This window comes from Amblyomma maculatum, chromosome 1 (genome assembly GCF_055883805.1).
Source record: "Amblyomma maculatum isolate TAMU_Amacu chromosome 1, ASM5588380v1, whole genome shotgun sequence".
NCBI classification, from domain to species: domain Eukaryota; kingdom Metazoa; phylum Arthropoda; class Arachnida; order Ixodida; family Ixodidae; genus Amblyomma; species Amblyomma maculatum.
The window spans coordinates 258,282,697-258,299,142 of record NC_139344.1 but is presented as its reverse complement, the minus strand read 5'-3'; the positions used below and the strand labels follow the sequence as shown (position 1 = coordinate 258,299,142).

At 43.5% G+C, this 16,446-nt stretch overlaps 1 protein-coding gene across 1 annotated transcript in view; it reads right to left on the bottom strand.

Moving 5' to 3' along the window:
* Positions 1-110: 110 nt before the first annotated feature.
* Positions 111-16,446, bottom strand: part of NSD (Nuclear receptor binding SET domain protein) — a 29,698-nt gene continuing 13,362 nt past the window's right edge. The window contains exon 4 of the mRNA XM_084590956.1: positions 111-538. Within this exon, the coding sequence (XP_084447082.1) occupies positions 366-538 (173 nt within the window). The 3' untranslated portion in view covers positions 111-365. The remainder of the gene's footprint in view (positions 539-16,446) is intronic.

The following is a 16,446-nucleotide window of genomic DNA, read 5'->3' as shown; positions in this document are numbered from 1 at the left end:
TGCTTGCTAAGCTTATTTATCGAACATTAATGCTGGTTAAACTTATAATCAGCCTAGCTGCTTGCTAGGCTTATCAATCGAACAAGTGCTAATTAAACTTATATATCTAGGCTTATCATCAAACATTATGCTGGTTAAACTTGTATTCAGCCTAGCTGCTTGCTAGGCTTTTCTATCAAACATTATGTTGGTTAAACTTATATTCAGCCTAGCTGCTTGCTAGGCTTTTCTATCGAACATTATGTTGGTTAAACTTATTCAGTCTAGCTGCTTGCTAAGTCAATCAGTTTTTAAACAACATTTTTAAACACCACAAACAAAACAAAAAAATAACCGGGGATGTTCTCATCCGAGGCGTTGCGTCTTTAGTCACATTTAGTCTTGTGGGTGCCCTTGCGGCGTTTTTGCTTGGGCTCGCAGCCAGCCGGCTTACTTGCTCGCAGTCCTAAGAAGCCACTGCAGTTCTTGGCGCCACAGACACAGGGAATTCTGTCATTACCAAGGCTGTCCAGGTTGTAGTTAAAGGTGAGCTCAGTGCCTGCAATGAACATATTGCAGCAGTTACAATTGTGACATTTCCTCACATAGTTGTTATCCCCAACATGTAAAATCAAACACTGCTATGGCCATTCCAAGCAAAATGCACCAGACTTTCCGCTCAGCCTTTCCAGACTTCTTTTGAAACATTTATGGTCTCTATTCTGCTTCTGGAAATCATGACCCAAATACCCCCTCCCCAAAATGCAAGTCACAACCTATAGACCTTTGCAACGAGGGCTCTCTGGGCGTCGCCATAATGCTCGCTGGGCTGTTGTGTGCGCATGACGCTAGCACCGTTGAAGCGGCACAAAGTTTGCAGCAGTCCAGAGAGGAGGCGTTTTAATGTCCTCCTTGCCCGAAGCAAAGGTCTATAAGCATTAACTTTCGAATCAGTCATAAAAAAAGTTACTTTAGCCAAAAATTTACTGTTTGTGATACAGAAAGCTGAGCAATATAGAACTTTTTAATGGCTGTTTAAAATGTGTACTACTTGGCAAAAATGTTTCAACTGAAATGTCGCCTGACATGTCGCCTAAAAGGGCCTAGTAGTTGGTGCTCGGTTCAATCTGCAGTGCCACTGGGTGCCCACCGGTTTTTCGCTGGGTACAAGCTTTCCCCCAGCCTGATACTCAGCCTTAACATTGATGAAATGCTGGGGAAAAGGGTCTTGCACAGAGTAATTAATTTCAGGCTAAAGTGAACAAAGTAAAAATATAAAATACACTAGCATTGTAACCTTCCACAATGATTTTTGCACATTTTTTTTTTCTTCAGGTAAGAAGTTTTTGAACTTGAGTGGCCGCACTTGCAGTCCTGTGCCCCAAGCTCACTTCTGCAGAGTCCTCACAAGGTCAGGTATTCACACCCTGAGCACAGCTGGCACCAGTGCTGTGTTTACATGGTGTACATGCATGGCACCAAAGGTCTCCTTAGTTTGGATGCACTGTCTGCACTAGTTCACAAAAGTGTTGTGCCGGTGCAGAGCCAGTTCGTCGATGCGAGTGCAGCTTAGCACTAGTGCTCTTGATGCAGTGGCCAAATAGAGCGCAAAAGTGCAGAAATGTTCGTCTGCTCCAGACGTCTGTGTCACGTGGTTTGACATGCGCACCAGATTGTGCTAGTTCAATCGAACGCTGTGCATTTGTTCAAAGTGCTGCATCTCACTTGGCAGCATGAATCAGGAATTTGACTCTGCCCTTTCCTTAGCGTTGGACTTATAATGCACATGTCCACCAGTTAAAGCAGAAAAGAGCTGCCTTAACTTTGGGCTTCGATGCAATTGAACTGGCTTAACTCGATCGTGCTCACTGTTGGCGGACAGTGGCCATGAAGTGATTACGACTGAGGCATACATGAAAAGGTGAAGGCGTGCTGAGTATTAACCTCAGAACCAGCCGCTACTGTAAGCAGTGGTGCCGCTCATGCTGCCACATGATGAATGCTGATGTGGAGGTCACCTGAGCGAAAAGAAACGTGTCGCGTCGGGTCATCATAAACATTATGATCACTCACACATTGAAAAACATCACTCACCTTCTGCCTGCCTGTTACACAGTACACTCATTCGTGCTACATGTGACCACCATGGTCATCTAGCACGCGGGAAATGCAGCAAGCACGTGCAGCACCGTTTACTAAAATAAATATGACCGCACAGTCGTCTGCTAAGGAGCGCACCAAGCAGCTCGCACTACTTGTACAAGAAAACTGGCGGGTAGGATAATGCAGAAGTGCATGAGAACTCGTGCAGCACAGTGTCAAATCGAGTGCCGAAGTGTAGGTGGAGCTAGCTACGCTGACAAATCGAAGTTGCTGCACCATCTTGACTGGTGCAGAAATGCAGCCAAATTGAGGAGACCAAGTGAAATGGGTATCGAGCACAGCACACACAACTGCCATCTTTGTGCTCTGCCTTCTTTTTTCCGCCCCCACTTCTTGCCTGAAGCTGTCCTGTTTGCCCAGGACAGTTATTCACCTTATAAGTGAGATGAAATACAGCCCCTTTACCAAATATAAAACAATGCATTTTTCGTACTAGTGGAGATTTGAATATTTACCTAGTACTACAGGTTTAAGCCTTGGCCTAACCACCAAAGCTGCCTCAGTTTAGAAATACCTGATAAATTATGGATTGGAATTTTCGGTTTTATTCTTTGAAGATTTGACAGACTTTTATCAGGGAATATTATCTTGAATGTATAACAGGCGCTTCTTGGTTATTTAGTGGCAATCCTGCAAGGTCAAAAGGCAGTCTGTCTTAGAATTTTTGTGAACATCAGCAGTTCATTAACCAGCAGGCGATATGAAAATACTTAGACCTTTGGTCGCATAAGGAATTTATGTCGTCAAAGGTAACAGATATTAAAACCGATAGCTGGCAGACAAAAATGCAAATAGAAGTTTGCTTCTAAGAACTAGGCTGAAAGCGAAAGCCTTCATAGGTTCATGGATGTGAGCAGAATGTGTCCGTCCGCAGAGGGTGTCACACCATCCTTGTCAAAGAATGACGTGATTAGTGAGTAAAAGAATGGTTGTATGAGGTAGAAGGTGAAAAAAAAAGTCTCTATGTGCAAAATTTCATTAATGTGGAGTAATTAATTAAGGGCAAAAAAGTCTATTAAACATCGAAATAGCCATGGACGTAAATATAGTGTGCAGACATCAAAACTGTAAAAAAACAAATACAAAAACGTTGCAGTTATAATGTCAGACATCAAAAACAGTCAGCCAAGAGTAAAAAAAAGTAGTAAAGAGAAAGAAGAGTAAGAACAGTAAATTAAAAAAAAGAAGAAAAGCAACTAAGAGAAAAAAAGTAGAGAGAGTAAAAAGAGCAAAAAGCAAAAAAAAAGAAAGAAAAAGAAACGGCAGCAAATGAGTGCAAAGAGTTGCAGGAAAGGCTTTTGCCATACCGCACCAAGAAGCGGTCTAGGCTCTCCAACAAGTTTTATCTTAAGTTTGGTTGTCATGTGCAAAAAAAAAATTAATTTTTTTTTCCTTCTTCTGTGAGATGGGGTGCACTCACCACCAAAAGCGCCCATGAATGCCGATTTCAATATGCAGCCGCACAGCAGAGAAGAAACTGAACGCAGAGTGTATCCCCAAGTTTCAATGTTTGGTTTTGGCATACGGCCTAACATATGCACTAGGCCACTTCAAATTTATTTATTTACAAATACTGCAGGCCCTTGTCGGGCCCATGCAGGAGTGGATACAAATAAAAAATTATTAAATAGGAAAACAAATGTAGGCAAAGAGATGTGCACAATAACAATTCATCACCGTAGTGGCATCACGGACATCAATTCAATGAAACGAAAAAAGCTGGTTGAACAGAGAAGCAAATGTAGTTTAGGAAGTGAAAAGTTAGCATCATGGATTTATCACGGCGGCATTCGTGGTGATTCAAAACAATTAACATGCTTTACGAATGATTCCACTGAGTTACAGTTTACAGCAGCTAAGGGTTGTTTATTCCAGCAAGAAATAGCAGAGGGGAACAAAGAATATTTGTGAGTGTTAATGTGGCTAATGGGTTGATGAAGTGCTTCCTCATAGTAAGTTCTGGAAGAGTGATAGAATGGTTCTTGGAGCTATGTTTCTCTATGTATGTTCAGATGATCGTGATAGTACAGAAATTTAAGTTGACGTTTTTCTAGGATGTGCTAAGGTGTAAAGATCTGCTTATCGAAGTAGGTTGGATACGCTGGAATGTCTGGAAAATTTTGAATATACAAAGCAAATTGCTATGTTTGGAATTCATTCCAGTTTATCAAGTATTTCCGGTGTGGACTGCAAATAATGTCAGCATATTCTAAGGTTGGTCCTGCGAGTGCTTTATATGCATTAAGTTTCAAATTAGGAGGAGCATTGCCTAATCTTGCGAGGAAATACAGCTTTCCTTGCGCCTTCTGACATGTTTTAATGTGCTGTCCCCAGCTTAAATTGTGTGAGTATCAATCCTAGGTATTTTATATAATTACTTTTCTCGACTGACACATTGACTATAGTGTACGAAAAATATTTTTTTTGTTTTTTTCCCCTTATTACTAACTATGCTGCGTTTTGGCAGCATTGAGTCTTGTTCTCCACCTATTACACCAAGACTGAATAGACGATAGAGATTCGTTCAACTTAATTTGATCCAGTATGGTATCTATTGCCTTATATAATACTACGCAGTCATCCGCAAAGAGTCGAGTTTGTACCCCAGAGTCAATGCATAAATGGATATCACTGATGTATATTAAGAAATATAACAGGGCGAGGACTGAATCCTGCCGTACTCCTGAATACACATCCAGATAATCAAATTTGGAGTTTTTTAGCTTGGATGATGTGTTTACAATTGTTCAAAAAGCAGTCAACCCATGTAATGATGTTGTTTTCAATCCCTATAGCCTTGAAGTTTCATAAATAGGTCTTGGTGAGGAACTAGGCCAAATTCCTTATAGAGGCCTAAAAAAATGGCGTCTAACTGACCCCTTCTGTTAAAGGAGTTTGCAATATTGTGTGTTATCTCTGCCAGCTGTGTGGTGGTTGATAATGATCAAAAGCCGTGTTGCTTACTGTAGAGAAGGTTATTAATTTCTAGGTGGTTAACAACTGCTTTGTAAATATGTTCTGAGCAAAACCGGCCTATAGTTGTTTAGTTCATTCTTGGGACCACCCTAATGCCAACTATTTTAGCCCTCCGCCAGTCATCCGTGATTGGTAGGGTTTGCAACGACAGTGAAAATTTTAAATAAATTTGAATAGCATGTTCTGAAATCTGAACTGACGCAGTTAGCACTTTTTCTAAGAAAAAATTTTCAAAAGCACAACCGTTAGGAGAATTACCATTTCCAAACTCGTTTGCCAAAGGCTTTCAAACCAAGGTGGTACTGGGCTAAAATTTTGTTGGGAACAAGATGAGGTGCTTTTTGGATTCCTAATTATTCTCCAAGGAAAAAGTATCAAATATGTTTCCGATAATGACACATCAGAAAAAATATTTTTAAAGTGCTCAGATTTTTACAAAAACGTCATAAAGAACCCGCAGTTGGCCTTACCCTGCACAATGAACTGCCTAGAAGTTATCTAAGCGTAAACGGGTAGTATATCTTCATGATGTTTTAGAGTTTTCCTAAGCTGACACACTTAATTACTCATTATGACAGCTACAACTTCATTCTATTTGAGCTAAGTGATTAAACTTATATTGAAATAAAAGGAAGATAAGCTATTCCTGTAACTTTTATCGACTGGTGCAACAGTTCAAAAGTTGACCCGCTACACCACATCCCCATTAAGCGGGTGATGACAACGAATGGTATGTGGCACTCCCTAGTCTACAGGGTTTCTATTCGGGTCTACAAGGTATAAAGTATCTGGAAAATTTTGGAAAAAAAAAAAAGATTTATTAGAGGTATTGGTACAGTGCCTCAAAATTCTTCAAAGTACATCCCTCGAGCGTCAACACTTTTGCCAACGGCTTTTCCACGATTTGAAGGCTCCCCCCGGTAGGCGAATTTAGAAAAGGTCCATAAGGGCTCTCGTGTAAGCTTCTTTGACAGCGCTCAGGGTCCCATGGAGGTGTCCTCTGAGATAGGATTTCACTTTTGGGAGGGAATAGTCTGCTGGTGCAAGTCTCGACTGTAAGGGGGTTGGGAACTATGCAATTACGTTTATTTGGTGCAGATGTGACTGGTTGCATTGCCATGATGCTTTCGCTCATCCATCAAGACCATTGGAGCACAGATCTTTTGCATCGCCAAATTTTCAGCGATAATGCTCTCATCTTATCAATGCCAGTTTCATCTGCGACCCTCTTGCATACTGAAACGACAGTCTGAATTCAGCATTTGATGCACACAACGTCGTCCGCTCTTGGAGTCGCAGGACTCGTCCTTCACACTCTCTCTGCCATCCTTAAAAAGCCTGTGCCACCTAAGAGCTGTGGTTTTGCGACATGCATTCATCCTTGAACACTTGGAAAATCATACCCAAAATCTTCGTACCTGATTTCTTCAGTTCAACACAGAATTTAAATTCGATGCATTTTGCGCTTGCACGCAGTTACTAAAGAGGGGTCCACTAAAAACACGATCTAGCCTGACGGAACGCTCACAGATGGCTGGCACTTGGGGTGTTTTGAAGGTAAAATCCTGCACTACCACTCATATGGGGTGAGAGAGTGATGTGATGTACAGTCACATCAGGAAAAAATCATTCCAGATACATTTTATACAAATCCTGTACCAGAGCAATATCTCAACCCACATAACTCGGCTGCTTACTTACAATTGTCACATCATGTTCCTAGCGTTGTGAATTTAGAAAAAACCTGGAGTTCCCTTTGATGGTTAAGGAGCTTGCCTAAATCATAATTAGGGCTGTTTGCTTTATTTATTTATGCATACTGTGGTCATTGTTCAAGACCTTAGCAAGGTGGGTACACACACACAAATTAACATACAGAAAGGCAGAAAAATATTAGTGAATTATTTCAGGTGCTCTTCAAATGATCTTAATGATTTCTGCGTGACTGAATCGTTAGTAAGGTTGTTCCAGTCAACTATGATGAGAGGGAAGTAAGAGTACTTAAAGGAATGAACTCTTGAGGTTAGAGGTGGTGTTTTTTCGAGTCGTCTCATTTGGTACCCTGTCAAGAAAGTGAAAATGCCAGATGAGTCAATATTGTAATGTCCTGTCATTAACTGAAAAAAAGAACTTTAACCTACAAATGCGATGCCTCTCACTTATTGACAGGAAACCATACTGTTGAAACAATTGCGTAACTGAGCTACGTTATTTAAGATAAAATCTTGCTGCTTTCCGTTGGACGCGTTGAACGGGTCCCAAATTATGACAGCATATTCAAGCGTTAGACGGACTATGGTGTTGTATGTGAGAGATTGTACGGTTGGCATAGCAGATTTTAAAGATCGTCTAAGAAAAAAAGTTTACGAAGAGCGCTAGCTGTCAGTGTCGATATGTTTTGTCCACAAGTTATTAGTAATCCAGAGACAGGTATTTGTAATGCGTTACTTCCGAGAGAGGTTTTATATGTTTAAACATTTCGGAAGTAAAAATCTGGGGCTATTTTTCAACTGAATAATAAAGGAAAAATTTCAAAATTCGGCTATATGTCAAGCTTACAGGCTGTAATAAGTTTTTTTTTATTTATTGGAGAGCAACAATTAGGACTGTTTCAGGTTGGTAAGTTGGGCAATATTAGAGATTTTTCATTTCTTTGGTAAGTAATAATTACTGGCAGTAAAGAGCCTGGACCAGTTTTGGGACATGAAAAATTTTATTCATACAGGCACCTGTAAGCGCAGCATTTTGATTTCCATGCAATACTTGCCCTATCTTTGGAGGTACCTCAGCTGAGAGAACATTCAATGTCACAGCTACCATTAGCTAGTCACAATGTCAATGTGGCACTTGTTAGACTGGGGTAGTGGACAGTTGCGTAATGCTAATAGTTCAAGACTTCAACATTTACTTTAGGGTGGCTTGCTTCCAGCAAATACTGGTTAAGCTCTTCGTAAAGTGTGCCTACATCGTCGGTCACGAAAATCAGGAGAGGTTGGCTGTCAACAAATGACAGACTCAGAAGCTGCTTCTGGAATGGATCCAGTACAACTCCCTACTTCCATAGGGTCAACTGGTTTTCGTCTTTGTCCGAGATGTTCTGTTAAATGCTTCACAACAAATAACAGGTTTTTATTAATGTGCCGCTGTTTTATTTTTTTTGTTTTTTTTTTGTAACATTGACAAAGCAACTCTCAGTTGCCTGATCACTGTTACCAACAACCGCGGGAAGCTCGTTGGCAGTCTGCTGCATCTTGACATCTACGAGGTGGTTGAAGCTTGGCATCAGAAGTTTCCCTCTTTCAAGTGTTTTTTGGACATCAAAAAGTGGTCAGAATGCATCCCATATTAAGAGTTCTGTTGCTTAATGAACTTCTTTTTTTCAGAAAGTATTGCTCAAATAGCTTCTGCTTTGTTGGTATCGTGCGAACTTTCAGCAAATTGCATCAATGAGTTCCACATTTCTATGATAAAAACAAGTCCTTTGTAGAACCTCTGCCATCTGTTCGAGACTAAAGATGCAGGTTTCTTTGCAACAGGTCCAAACAGGCCATTAGAAGCACAAATTTCTATATACTTTTGGTACAGCTTGTTAGCATGCCTAAATAATGCTCCATGGTTTGCTTCAGCTTCACAGATCTCTTGTACCATTTTCGCATGTGCTCCGCTGACTCTCTGGCTACAACCACATCCTTCCAGGTCTTTCTCATGGTCATGAGAGTCTTGCCAACTATCTTGGCCACTGTGTAGCTATTCGAAGCAACGGCACTATTGACATCAACCAAACAAACGCGTTTCTTCATTGGTTTCTGACTACAGTAACACAGGGGGGTGTTGATGGTAGGCACTCCGGTGATATAGGAGATTCGTTGAATATAAAAGCACTTAAGCGGCTTGCACACTACAGATTTTAAGCCGAAGTCATTCTATCGGCATATTTTTTGTGGCCTTGCAGTATTTGTGTACGAAAATCCCAGATGTCCACCTGCTTGGTAGATGCTGATCCCACTGTACGCCAGGGCACGATTGAAGTCATCAATCACGTCGTCCGGTTCATTTTCATTCGCACATTTCCTAAAGGAATTGAAGTGTCGGCTCAGATCTTACTGCATTGTCAGATTACTGTATGGGTGGTCAGAGCGCTGCTGCTACATTTACGGCAAAACGAAAGCGGCTTGCATCAAGTGTGGACTACCAGGTCACCAGGCAGACGTCTGGCCGAAACCCAAGGGTGCTGTTTGCCAGAGCTGTGAAAGATGCACGAGTGCACACCTGTCCGAGTGCTGTGCAAGAGCCCGCACTTGACCTATGCAAGGAACTGGAAGGAGCAACTCTAGAGACCCGTGAGCAGTGTTACGTCATCGAACGAGATCTGAACAAGGAAATTTGAAGGAGGCAGGGGCAGGCAGCGACTGCAGCATCCTGCAAAACAGCAAGCGGCATTGTCAACACTCTCCCACTCTCGCGGCCGTTTGAGCTAGAGACGCTGTGCAATGGGGTCCAGAACGCCCGTCATGTGCACGAGGGCAGCGAACAAGAGAATGTTGCTGAGACCGACGGGATGCTGAAGAAGACGTTCTCGGGTCAGCTTTCAGATTAAAAGGTGAGCTTTGCAGATTGGCCTCCCTTCTCGTCCTCCCCTCAGAATAACACCGAGTTGGTAGCTCTTAAAAAAAAAAAAAGGATCAATACATTAACAATCCAAAAACAAAACCACTACAAATGAAATAACTCACCAGACGCCCCAAACGCAGCAGGTAGCTCCTAGCTTCCAGCCTGCTTTCGGCAAAGTTTACTGTCTTTTAACAGGGATAATAGCCCTCTCTAAGTTGCACAGAGAATCACACAAGAGCACAGCCAGTCTAGGCCTCCACAAGCGAGCTCGAGCAGCGCAGCGGCACTTCGTCGTTCTTCTCCTCGTCTTTGTGATATCCTCGCCTAGTTCATCCTCGTCTTCATAATATCTTCGCAGAGTTCAGTACAGAACAAATTATCTAAAAGCTCAGGTACTTTAGGAAAAAGTTTCGCGCATTTCCAGTTTATGTCAACGCCCAATTCCAAGAAATTCGAGAACAAATTGCCAACAACAGAAGATACACAGAGAAGACAATTTTGGTTGGTTTGGTTTGTGGGGTTTAACGTCCCAAAGCAACTCAGGCTATGAGAGACGCCGTAGTGGAAGACTCCGGAAATTTCGACCACCTGGGGTTCTTTAACGTGCACTGACACCGTACAGCACACGGACGCCTTGCTTTTCGCCTCCATCGGAGAAGACAATTTTCTGTGCTTCAAAAGGTACTTCTGGATAAAAGACAAGTCCAAATTCGCTCGTACAATGCAAGTGGACAAGCCCTCCGATATGAACTCTGCATGCCAGCCGAACCTAGAGTAAAAATTTTGCAGTGGAACTGCCGGGAATATGGAAGAAAGCAGGCAGCTTTTAGATTTTTCTCCTCTTGGGCCTCTGACCCACTTGCAGCTATTCTAATTCAAGAACCCCACCTCATTCCTATTAAAATCCACGACTACGTAACCTATCAGCACAACAAGTTAACTGCCATTTCAGTACATAAATTACACTGGCATACATGACTCTTTAGAACAAGATATTGCACACTGCTGTATCACTATTCTCCCTCTCCAAACAGGATCGAATAGCATGCACATATTGAATGTCTATAGCCCTTCTAAAGAAAGGCACATAAGATTATGGAACCTCAAAGAAATTTTTAAGCAGGCCATGCATCCTGTGCGATCGGGGGAGACTTCAATGCCTCGCATCATTCATGGAGCTATACGGTAGTGACACCGAGAGGCAGAAAATTGGAACAAGTAGTGATGGAAGAAGGCTTATCAATACTAACCAATCCCATTTACCCTATGAAGCTGGAAAACAGTGTTAGTATGGATACCGGACGAAATCTTGTCTGGTCGGGTAACAAATTCATTTCAACAATAAAAGGAACACTGACCAAAGGTTTTGGGGTATGGAAGTCTTTTTCAACAACTTATGCTTGAAAAGCGGCGTTTAAGTTCATTTCAATAATCGTCCAAGGCATCTTGCATACGTTGGCGGAGGTTGCCATTCTTGCAGTTAAGAGTCTTTCCTGTTTGTATCACGAGTGATTAAAGATACTGGCGTGAAAGCCAGTTGCTTTCTTTGGCAATAATCGAGGCTCCTTCCCAACAGATATTGTGCGCTGCTGATACGGTGTACTCGGCAAGTGCGTTGGAGACAACTTTCTTGTTCTTGACATCATTTCTATGATCCTTCAAACGTCTTTGAAAATCCCATTTTCGCCTGTGTAAACATGGTTGCAATCGCTGCAGGGAATCTTGTACACAACATCTGGAAATTTTTCTTTTCTGAATTTTCTTTCACATTGACCACTTCGTGCGGCAACTTGCGGGTAGGAATGTGGGCAATGTGCACATCGTACATATCCAGCACATGTCCCAGCGCTTCACTAATGCCAGGTGCATAAGGAATGGCAGCACGTGACTGACAGTGGTTATGGACCATGTTTTCTGGTTGCTACGAGTGGCACTCCGCGGAGTACAAAAATGTTGTGGGATAGCCGCAACCAGTCGGTTCGCAGCGTACTTGCACCAGGTCCGAGGCATGGTGTTGAGATCGAGAGCAGATTTTCCGATAACGTCGAAAGAGCGGCACCGCTACAGCGCATTTGTGGCATGCCGGATATACAGAACTGAAATGCAGGTATCTGCCTGTGTGGGTCTTCTTCCTAAAGGCTTTCAAGGACAGGTTGTGGCCATCATGCTCCACTGATATGTCCAAAAAGGGCAGTCCATTGGCAATCTCCTCCTCAAAGGTAAACTTGATGGCCTCTTCCATACTACTCACATGCTCAGTGAATGCGATGTTCACCAAGAACACAAACAACCCCATTTGGAAGAATACTGAACAGCACTTGGGAAGCAAACACTTCATTCTCTCTCTGGAGGTTAGCAGCAACTTGTGCAAGTGCAAAATATGTATAAGAAGAATTACGAACTGGGACAGATGGAGAAAGGCCCAGGCATCAACTGCAAACCCCATTACAGACCTAGAGAAATGGGTTAAAGATGAGGTGCGAAGTTTGAAAGCCTTCACCAAAGAGGCCTGCACCAAGGAACATTGCCCAGCGGTTGATCCACACCTTCCACATTTATGGGAAGCAAGACACTCATTGACGAATAGAATGGCATAGGTAGAAACCTATGCCATATCCATGGCCAAACAACTGGAATTTGGTCTGCGATGGTATTTAGGGGAAGCTAGGTATGTCAAAGGAGTGGAAGCCCCTGCGTGCCTTAATCGGCACTACAAGCGGTAAGTCTGCTACCAAAGACAGGCTCAAGAATTGTATAAACCAGCCCGGGTGGAAAAGCTCAAGACAAGGTACCTATGCATAAACCAAATCATGGAACAGCCAAAGTATAAAAAATATGGCCCAGATCAAACAGCACAGTTCCTATTTAACCTCGGTGATGCTACCATCACCTCGTTGGTGGAATGTTCCAACAAGCAGCATTGAGCTACAGGAACGTTACCAAAATCGGAGAAGGCGGCAGAGGTTCAGTTCATTCCAAAACTCAAGAAACCACTTAATCTGGATAATCTAATACCAATATCTCTAACCTTGTGTTTGAGGAAGCTACTAGAGAGGGTCATCAACAGGAAACAGTAGATACTTAGAAGACAACAACTTTCTCCCTTGCTAAATTCGGCTTGCACCCTCACCTGTCGACCTGGTCACATTTGATCCTGACGTTTGATTTGAATGGTGCGTTCGATAACATTCTGCATAGAAATATCTTGTAAAGCCTTGCCGACAACTATATCAAAATCTTATCAGCCAGGCAAACTTAAGTGGGATAAAATCAGATCCCATTACCCTGGGCCCGAGGGGAATCCCGCAAGGGGTGGTACTGTCACCTCTCTTGTTCAACCTGGTTATGAAAGACATACCAGGCCTTTTCTCAGAAATCCTGGGCATCAAACACACATTGTATACTAACAATATCACTGTCTGGTGCTGCTCGGGGAGTGACGCTGAGATCGAGGAACATCTTCAAGCAGCAGCAGACACGGTGGACTAGCATGCCAGGGAGAGGCCGCCAGTGCGCGCCGGAAAAGTCAGTTTCTCATCCTGAAGAACTCAAGGACACCATTGACTCAGAGCATCACGGTGTATATAGACAACTGCCCAGTCCAGAGACCCGCAGAAATCAAGAGGGAAATTGAAGCTGGAGACACTGATGAGGAAAGCCTACAAGGCAACATTGGGGCTACCAAATTCCCCGTCAACGGTAAAGCTAATGGCTCTAGGAGCACATAATACCTTCAAAAAGACGTGGGAAGCACAACGGCTCTCACCGCTCAACAAACTCACCCTCACAAAACCAGGCAGAGAACTGCTCAAAAGAGTCCCTATTAATCTGCCCTACACGGTAGACCAGAGGGAAGAGATACCACACAGTGTGAGGAGACACTTCAACATGTACCCAATTCCACGGAATATGCATACAATATATAATACCGAAAGGAGAAAAGCAAAAGGAGAAATAGGATGAGCAACCCAACACCATATACATGAAAGCAGCAGGGCCAAAGAATAGAGTGATGACAATTGTGGTTTCAAAGCCTTCAGGATTGCTGGTCAACTGTGTCCCGGTGAGAACGTCCAACCCCATCACGCAGAGGAGGCAGCTATCATCGCCTTAGCTGTAGCGTCTAATCCCAACGCCATTGTACTGGCAGATTCACAGAATGCCTGTCGCAACTTAAACAACGGATTGACTCGCAGGTTAGAGCTGTTATATTTGACTAAGCATCCACCCAGTCGAGTATCACCCTGGTCTCTTGGAGTCGCCAGGAGGAAACGAAGCCGCTCATAGGCATGCCCGAGCTCTCCTATATTGGGTGTCTCCCCCAGATGACGATGGAGGGTGCTGTGACCTAATAGTGTCAACAGTGTATGCTGACAATCTCGCACCAAAGAACAGCCAGAAAAATGTAGCCAACGCCACATAAATCCCTTGATAAGTTGGAAGAGAACACCCTTAGGAGATTACAGATTAGCACATGCTAGGTTACACCAGTGGTACACTACACTATACTCTTTGCAGTTTCCGCACTGTGGAGAGGTAACTAACTGATGCCACAAGGTGTGGGCATGACAATTGAACCCCCTTAGTTGACCCCATTCCAAACCTCTTGGAAGAGCAATGGGAGGCTATTCTGGTCAGCAATGATCCTGACCGTAAGCACTGGCTGGTGGAGAGGGCCAATACAGCAGCAATAACCAGTGGACTACCGGACTAGGTGGCCCACACACACATCACCTCACAAGACTGTGAATAGAGATGTTCTCAGTCAATCAACTCTACTGCCATCTTGAATTTCTCATGATGAGATGATGTAAGGTGCTTCTTTGCTAGATTGGCGACTATCTCAGTATTGCAATACCTTCACACTAACATGTGGCTACCTTCACAGTCTTTCGTTACAATCTCTAAATCCTCGTGTTGTTCGCACCAGTCATCAAGTTATCGAGCCCTAAAATGACCTCCAGCTCGAAGGCAGTCCCATCCCTAGAGTGAACAGAGTAAAGTGTTGGGCTTGTGTCTGCAGACAAACAGCTGAGTGACATACACTACACAGCTGCTCCACAAGCATGCTGTGTAGTGCACTTTATCGGCCGCATTTCCAACAGACATGGAGACCTCAAGGAAAATGATGCTATGCGAATCATGCTGGCACAACTAATCGGCCAGGTGACGTTTCACGTGCCTTATCAATGGCTGCTCGGCTACCCAAAGCTGACCACTCGGTTGCAGCAGAGGTACCACGCCATTATGCCCAAACTGGCAGCTAAGACGAGAGTTGTGCCATTTCCTGGTAAACATGTACCCTGAGCTGTCAGCCACAGTCGAGACACTCCTGTGCCAATGCTGCCATGACCAAAACGTCCTATATGTCAACACAGCAATATAGCCATGTGGCAGATACGCTATGGCTTAGAATTACGGCCTCCATTTGGGGCAAGAGCTCCAGCACAAAGGCTGAGAAGGGCATCACAGCTGTAGCACCACACAGACATATGTGACGAACACCACACCAGTCTGGCATAAACAATAATCACAGACTCATAAGCTGCATGCCAAGCCTTCGTAAAGAATTCGTTACCTGTCCAGGGTGCATGCGTGCTCTTACCATTATATGCCAGTTCATTTCCTACCGTTAGAATTGTTCGGACCTCTGGTCACGCCTCCCTTCCAGGCGACAAGAGTGCATGCACGCTCTCCCAAGCAGCAACCTTCCGGACGTTGACAAAAACGAAAGAGGAAACATACAAAAAGCGCCTGCGCAGCTCTACACTCTTACACCAACATCGCACAATGCTAGCATACATAAAGAAGCATACTGCCACCTCAGTACCTAACACACACCAAGAGTAAAGCTGTGGCATGGCACCAGCTTCAGACTTGTATCACAAACACTTGTTCTTCCCGACCAGTTATCCAGAGAAATGTCCAGCTGCCAACACCACTGACCCACACTATATCACTTCATCTGGGCCTGCACAAAACGACCCAGCAGTATTCCACTCACAATTCTCCCCACTTGATCGAGTAGGCCAGGAGAACGACTGTGGCCAATGCGGCGCTATGGGCTGAGAGTTCACATTTGTTCCCGAAACCACTTTGACCAGCAACAATCTGCAAGACCAGCGACAGCTGCTCTGGTGGACTTGCAGGATCATGAAGCCATGCGGAGCCCTGAACTGAGGACTCCACTCGAGAAAAGGAGGAAAATAAGCAATAAAATATTCCCCCCCCCCCCCCCCCCCCATCCCCAATGCCTCTTTTGACCACCTCTTGTCCACGCACAAACTGGACCAGAACAGTTCCAACACAAGCACAGTTTTCCAGAAATGAACGGAAAATCGGGTTTTAGTTCAGGAACATTTCCAGCGTGAAACATTCTCGTAAAACCGGTTTCACCGGAAAACAAACAACCCTAATTATAATGTACATTGTTTTTTTTTAAATACTACTTTCGGGCTGATAATGCCAAAACAGCAGTGATATTTGGCAGCGGATATAAGGCGGCAACAAAGCTAGCACACTTTTCGATCAGCTGGATGACGTTAACTTTTCTATATTAGGAATGGGAATACAAAACACTAGCTCTGCATACTGCAAGCTTTTGACATGGCTCTGAATATAATGCAAGGTACTATCACAATCAAAACTTTACGGGATGCGAGTGTGCAAAAAAAAGAGAAGAAGAAGAAGACACACTGATGTAATTTAGTTGCCTAA